The 6,846-nt window shown below is 54.3% G+C and overlaps 1 protein-coding gene across 11 annotated transcripts in view; it reads right to left on the bottom strand.

Annotated features, from left to right (window-relative positions):
* Positions 1–719: 719 nt before the first annotated feature.
* DIP2A (disco interacting protein 2 homolog A) overlaps positions 720–6,846 on the bottom strand; it is a 92,069-nt gene continuing 85,942 nt past the window's right edge. For 6 of the 11 annotated variants that reach the window (XM_060151144.1, XM_060151147.1, XM_060151148.1 and 3 more), the window contains 6 exons: positions 5,649–5,723; positions 4,202–4,376; positions 3,553–3,676; positions 2,713–2,961; positions 2,088–2,150; positions 720–1,919 (listed from right to left, as the gene is read on the bottom strand). In XM_060151144.1, coding sequence (XP_060007127.1) covers positions 1,805–1,919; positions 2,088–2,150; positions 2,713–2,961; positions 3,553–3,676; positions 4,202–4,376; positions 5,649–5,723 — 801 coding nt within the window. In that variant the 3' untranslated portion in view covers positions 720–1,804. Of the gene's footprint in view, positions 2,266–2,712; positions 2,962–3,552; positions 3,677–4,201; positions 4,377–5,648; positions 5,724–6,846 lie in introns of those variants that run through there. The other 5 variants (XM_060151146.1, XM_060151145.1, XM_060151150.1 and 2 more) reach the window with 5 other exon arrangements.

Below are 6,846 nucleotides of genomic sequence, written 5' to 3'. Positions count from 1 at the left end.
TCCAATAAAGATTTAAAAAAAACCCTTGAGGGACTTCCCTTTTGGTCCGGTGGTTAAGAATCCGCCTTCCAATGCAGGGGACGCAGGTTCGATACCTGGTCGGGGAACTAAGATCCCACATGCCGCGGAGCAATTAAGCCTGCACACCGCAACCACTGAGCACGCGTGCTCTGGAGCCGGCACCACAACTAGAGAGCCATGCGCAGCACAGTTACTGAGCCCGCGTGCTCGGGAGCCTGTGCGCCACAACTAGAGAGAAGCCCGCGTGCCGCAACTAAGACCCAACGCAGACAAATAAATAAATTTTTAAAAAGAATTAAAAAAAAAACCCTGCCAAATAGAACACATCAAACGAGAAATTAAAATGACCACAAACACGTGAAAACATACTCAGCATCACTAGACATGATATTTGACTATCAAATTGACAAGGACTTATTTATTTATTGCCGGTGCTCTCAGGCTGCCAGGAAAATGCTTCTCCCACGCTGCCTTGTGTGCTTCCGAGGGCAGGGGCGCCCAAAGCGTCACACCTGGCACGAACTCTACCTGTAGGAACTGAGCCCAAGGCAGGTCTTGCGTCTGAACACACACCCGCGAGGAGGTTCACGGCAGCACGGCTGAAACGACGCTGACACTGAGCGAGTGAATACAAGCTGCATGCAGTCGAGCCCCCCTCCCATATGACACAGTCATTAAAACATTTAGAAGAATATATGTAACAGATTAAAATTCTAATTTATTAACTACAAAAGCTGATTATAAAATTATAATAATCGATCCTAATTTTGTAAAAGTGTTTTAAAGGAAAAAATAAATCCTTGAAAGGATTTACATCAAGTACTAATGCTGTCATCACCGAGAGGTAGGATTATGGGAGATTTAAATTTTCTTCTTTATACTTTAATGTGCTTTGTAGATTTTATGCTGTAGCTTTTATATCCAGGAAAGAAGAATGCATAATAAAATACATCGTATTTGGGGTAATTTTAAAAACCTTTTCACACATTTCAAAATGCAGAATTACAAACAGTCAATAACTTTATTAACATAATGATATAAAAATTTTAGTGTGATATACAGAATTCCCAGAGAGTAATTTTAAAACATTTTAATGCTTCTTAAAATCTTAATTTACAAGACACCTTGTCTTACTGCCACCGACCTTTCAATACAAAAATTTTATAATATTTGTTTGTTATAAAACTACAACATACAAGGCTGGGTAGTTCTTTCCCTGCTGGCCATTCTGCTATAAGGAATGCCCATTAGTCAACTCCTAGGACCTCTGTATGTCAAACAATAAATTACACAGATTATGTACACAATTACAAGAGGACTATGAAAACTCCAGCATGTTGTTACCCACCACACTGCGGGCCAGCGCTGCAGGCCGACAGCTACCGGGCGCAAGCCACTTGGAGCCGAATACGAGCCACACGTGAGAGCTGGCCCAGCGAGCCGGGCCTTTTTGGTGGAGAACGTAAAGTGGTAGAGAATTAGTAACAACTTTGTTAGGCACTGATCCAGGCGAATTCCAGAAAAGCCTGGTTGTTCTAGGAAGCATGCATGATTCATAAACTTTCCCACCCTCAGTCCCTGACAACTGGTAACATACTCTTCATTAGTGATACAAAAATACTCTGTCTTAGATTCGAGCTTCACTTCCAATTCTTAGAAGTAACTAAAGGATATCACGTTTTCTTCTTTGATTTAGACTTACTATAATATTATACCACTCAGTCTGGTCAAGTTAGAATAAAATAACTGAACATGATTTGGCCAGATCTTACAGGCACACAACTCAAAACGCAACAGCAAGGGGCAAGGCTCTCCTGGGCTGGGCCCCTCGGCTGCACTGCCGGTGCTCAGCAGACATCACCGAGGACGGAAACCTCACCCCACCGGGGCTTCCACATCTGTTGACGTGGAATAAAAATAATAATTCAGTACACTTCCGTGCAGTGAGAAGACCTTCTACTGTGGTTATGAAAACAAGCACTTCAGTTGAAGAGCAAGAAATCAGAAACTTAGAAAGTGGTTTAAAACTCAATGCTGGTTTATCTTTCCGAAACAGAGCACCTCACCTGACGGCCCCAGATGGCCCCTGTCGAGCATTAGTGACCACACGGGCAGACAGCCGTGCACACCTGTTTCAAGAGAGGAAGCATGTGCGTCCAGTGCCTGGTCTGGGGCCCAAAGGTGGGCAGGGCGGCCAGGCCAGGCTCACTCCTGTCCACCAGCCTTTCTGGGCTCCACGCTCTCCTGTGAATCAGAATCGAAACAGCTGTACTTGGGCCTCAAATTCCTCCTAGCATAAATTCTATATATGAACTTGTCATTTGAAGTGGGAAAAAACATTTGAATTTTTAAAATTGAGAACTGTATTTTCAGCCTAAAAAAGTGCAGACTCACACCTGCAGCTCCCACAGCGCCCACACCAGGCCTCTTTCCCAGTCACCCCATCTGTTAAAATACTGACATTCATGCTTCTGTAAATGTCCTTGATAATAAAAAGATTTCTTTGAATAACTCAGGAAGTGGTTTTTAAAATGAGATGGACCTGTAAGAGCGTAGGAGGCGGGGCACCGTGCTCCCAGGGCCTGGGGTCCGCTCCCTGGGGGCTGCAGATGCTGCTGTGTTTTCACACATCCTAGCACCTCCGATACGCCCCGAGGCCCCTCTCAGGGCTGGGGTGTGAGCTGTGCTCACATGTTGTAGGCGACGTAGATAGGATCCAGCTGGTCGGCCAGGAAGCCGTCACGCAGGTGCATGCGCTGCTTCTCTCCGCGGGAGTTGATGGGGATGACACCTGGGTCCACGATGACCACCACGCCCACCACCAGGTGATGCTCCTCCAGCACCACATTCGTCACCAGGGCCACCAGGTCCAGTGCATCCTGTTCCAGTCCATCCAGCTCCACCACCACCACCAGCAGGTTGGTCCAGGTGAACACGGCACTGCAGGGAGAAGGCGGACGGTGTCACACGGGGTCGGGCACAGGCTCTGGGGGCTGGGAAAGGGCATCAGAAAGAGACCAGTGGAAAAAACCAAAGTAGGTTCACTGACGTCACCCTCCTGCTCAAGGTCAGTTACAATTCAAAGGCCAAGTTAAGTGTGTTTTACAGGAATATCTATTCTAATTAAAGTTCTCGCTAAGAATCAAGAATATGTGATGTCGAAAGCTGTACCTTTCCCAAGGCAAGCTCCCTAGAAAGTGAAGAAATCCTCAGTCTTAACCATTTAAATTAGAAAATTCATGTTAAAAGCTGAAGCATTTCAGGATAACCATGGAGCTCTCACGTTTTGCCTGTGCATTTGCGGACAGACTCTTAGCTTAAGACTGATTAGGAAGAGGAAAAACCAAGCAAACCCAAACAAGGGGTCTCTGGCCCGTGATCCCAAGAGCGTGTCTGGGGTCTGCTCCTGGAGAGGCAGGTGGCTGCCTCACCTGCATGGCCGAAGTGCCTACCCTGGCCCCGGAGAGCTGGGTGAAAGGCGCCCCAGGCCCTCACCACTCGGCGATGCTCCTGTGCGCCCGGACCACTCACCACTCGGCGATGCTCCTGTGCGCCCGGACCACTGACGTCTCGATGTCGACGGGGTGATAGCGCATGCCCCTCAGCTCCAGCGTCTCGTCCAGAGACCCCACCACGTACAGTGCATCGTGTCGCTCTGTGGACAGCACAGTTCGCCCACCTCAGCACGGCACGCGGTGCCGATGGCTGGCGACTCAAACCTTGCCTGACAACACCCTCCTGCCACGCTCGGCCCCCTGAGATTCAGAGAAGTTACGCCCATGTCTGAATATGTATTTAACAAAAACTTTTGCTATCTCTGGAAACGAAGCAGCAGCTACAGGGGCTCCCAAAAGTTCTGATGGCATCTGGCCAACGTGCTGTGGCCAAGGGACTTTGAAAGCTTGGGGGGCCGTGTGGGGAGGGCCCAACAGATGGCTAGCGAGACGCGCCCACGGCTAAGCCTGGGGGGCCCACAGCCTCTGCCAGCAACCCCACATCCTCCACAGAAGCTGGGGTCCAAGACCAGTGAAGGAAAAAGAGTAATTTTCAGAGAAAACCGTGTCAGGGCACCTAGAGACACGAGCTCCTAGCGAGGGGCGAGGTGAGTCAGCGGGGGCCCCCAAGATGCCACCCGCATAGGGCTCAGGTGCCGGTATGGGGCTGCACAGGGACCCCTTACCTCCACTGGCGTCGGTGAGCTCTGTCCTTCGGAGGAATCCCAGGAAGCCAGTCCTTGCCCAAACGGTCTGCGTGTCTCCGAAACTCAGCCGGGCACTGAAGTGGTCGGCGTGGAGCCCCTCCTCCCCGTAGACCGTGTAGTACCCAGTGGCGCTGTGCGGGCTACTCACCCAGACCTGGGGGCCCAGGGGACGAGGGGGTCAGTCGCCACGGTGCCCGGCACAGTCTGTGCCAATTCACGGCAGCAACGCCACAGCACACGGGGGTGGGGCGGGGACGGGGCACTTGAACTAAGTTACAACAACAGGCATGGAAAGCAAGCGACTGTCCTCCTTCAAACGAACCGTTCCCCTCCTTGGACCCCGGAGAGACGCCTGTGGGACAGCGATGTACTGGGAGCAACCTGCACGTGCACACGCACACAGGGCCAGCGAGAGTCGGGGTGCAGACCCGCCTGCACGTGGGCTAACGGTGCCCAGAGCGTCACGGGCCCCCAGGGCACCCTTCTAAAGCCAGGGCCCTCCAGGACCCACAGGCGGCTCCCGACTGACTACCAGGCTCTAGGTATCCCCCAAAAGCAGGGTCCGAAAGAGGAGACAGCGTGGCCACATGGGTCCCGGCCTGGGGCAGACCTGCCAGGACTGTCTTGGGACCCACTGCTGCCCTAACAGGCCTGGGCCCAGCTGGCCAGGAAGGGGGTAGGGTTGGGGCGAGGCCCCAGGCAGAGCACACCCAGCCCTGGGACTAGGACACCTTTCCTGGCCGATGCGGCATGAGCCCCAGGTCCACCCATGCCCTTGTCCCAGCTGGTCAGGGGCCAGGCAGTGTGTGTGGACACCCGTGGGTGCTGCCCTCAGCAGTGCAGGATGCTGGCCCCCAGGCCCGGAACTGGGAGCTGAGACCATTCCCACCGAAACAGACCAGGCTGGGCACCCAGGCTCCACCTGCCGTCCTGGCCACCAGGTACTGGGTCCCACCTGTCCCGTTACTCTAGACCAGGTGCTGTACGCAGGCATAACAAGGACCCCAGCACAGCCTGTGTCCTGGGGCAATAAGGAACCCCCTGCCCCGTGTCCCCAGGATGGAGAAAACCATCCCTCTTAGCTACGGGGTCTGCCCCGTGCTGTCCCTCACTGGGGGCTGCAGGAACTTCTCTTCGAGGGACAGCTGTTTCCTCCATGGCTGCTGGCTCCTGCGAGGCTCCTTAAGCCACCCAGTGCCTGCAACTCAAGGTTTCCCTCTGCTAGTGGGGTAACAGGGTGGGGGGCTTCATCCCAAGGGCAGGACCCTGAAATCCTACCCAGGGACTGGGTCCAGGAGCACAAGCACTCTGGGGACAGGTTCCCCAAAGCACGTGCGACCCCAAAGGTTCAGAACTCCCGAATCCGGGGCAGAACGGGGAGGAGGGTGAAGAGCAGGTCCGGGGCGCTGGGGCCCCGCCGCCTCACCTCGCCCAGGTGCGAGTCTCCAAGGGGCCCTCTGGTCTCGCTGTGGGCAATGATGACCTTCACTCCAGGGAGGATCTGCAAGGAGAACCGTGCTCCGGGTCAGAGGCAGCACGGCCCTCCTGACTCAAGTGCATCAAAACAATGTCCTTCGAAGCTGATCCAAAGGATGGGACACGTACACGGGGGTGATCAGGTTCAGGAGCCAACCTAAATCTGACTTTGAATTTTAACAGGAGACATTTTAATAGAGAAAAATAAATTCTGAATCCTAGCAAAATCATCCAGTTCCTGAGAATGGACCCTATTTTGGACGGCAAGAGGGGTCGAGGGGGTCCTTCCCTGAGGCCCCTTGTGAGAGCTCACGAGTGCCGGGGGTCCACATGCCTCGGCTGCGTCCCCCCCTCACCCCGGCCCCCCTGAGCCTTCAGCTCTGGATGGAAACCTGGCCCCCAAGAGGCCTTCCTGCCCCCAGACTCAGAGTGGAGCAGCTGCTGAGCACGGGCTCCGGGCCCACCAGGGGCCGTGGAGAAGACTCCAGGGGAGTGTGCCCCGGGTCCAGGACCCCCGCCGGGACTGTGGGGCCTCACTGGGCTCAAGTCAGACCACCTGGCTGCTCCTGGACACCTGTTCTGTGTCCTCAGTTCCCCAGGTATAAAACGGGAGATGACAGTGGAGACCTGCAGGCAGTGGAGGAAGGGACGAGTGGTCACAGGAGGTCGCCGTGGCTGGCGCCAGACCCTCCTCTCCTCGTGCTGCCTCTACAGCCCTGGTGGGGCCGTTCTGTTTCCCCAGATGCTGCTGACCCTCCGACCCCTCCCCGTGTGGCCCACCCACCCACCCAAACCCTGAAGCCAGAGGTCTTTCCAGGACCCAGGTCTGTCAGCGCCAATTTATCATAACAGAGAAATACGGGGGGAAAGTCCATCAAAAACGGATGCAGAGCCATGTGTGATAGGAAACAAAAAGGCACCAGAAAGAATTAAGAATTGCGTTTGCAGAAAGGACAACGCGGGCTGCACACAGGGCGTTTCTGTGTGCGTGGGAAGGACAGGAAGGGAGCCCTGGCCTGTGTCCACACTCCCCTCCTCCAGGGTCTGTGCCTTCCTTCCCAGGCCCCACGCCTACCTGCCCACGAGAGCGCCCTTCTCTCCTCCTCCCCTCCCCCCAGTGCAGTTCCCGCACGCAGGCCTCCCCGTGG

Source organism: Lagenorhynchus albirostris, chromosome 5 (genome assembly GCF_949774975.1).
Source record: "Lagenorhynchus albirostris chromosome 5, mLagAlb1.1, whole genome shotgun sequence".
In the NCBI taxonomy this organism is placed as follows: Eukaryota; Metazoa; Chordata; class Mammalia; order Artiodactyla; family Delphinidae; genus Lagenorhynchus; species Lagenorhynchus albirostris.
Note: the sequence above shows the minus strand (reverse complement) of the source record. Positions and strands in the feature narration are given on the sequence as shown.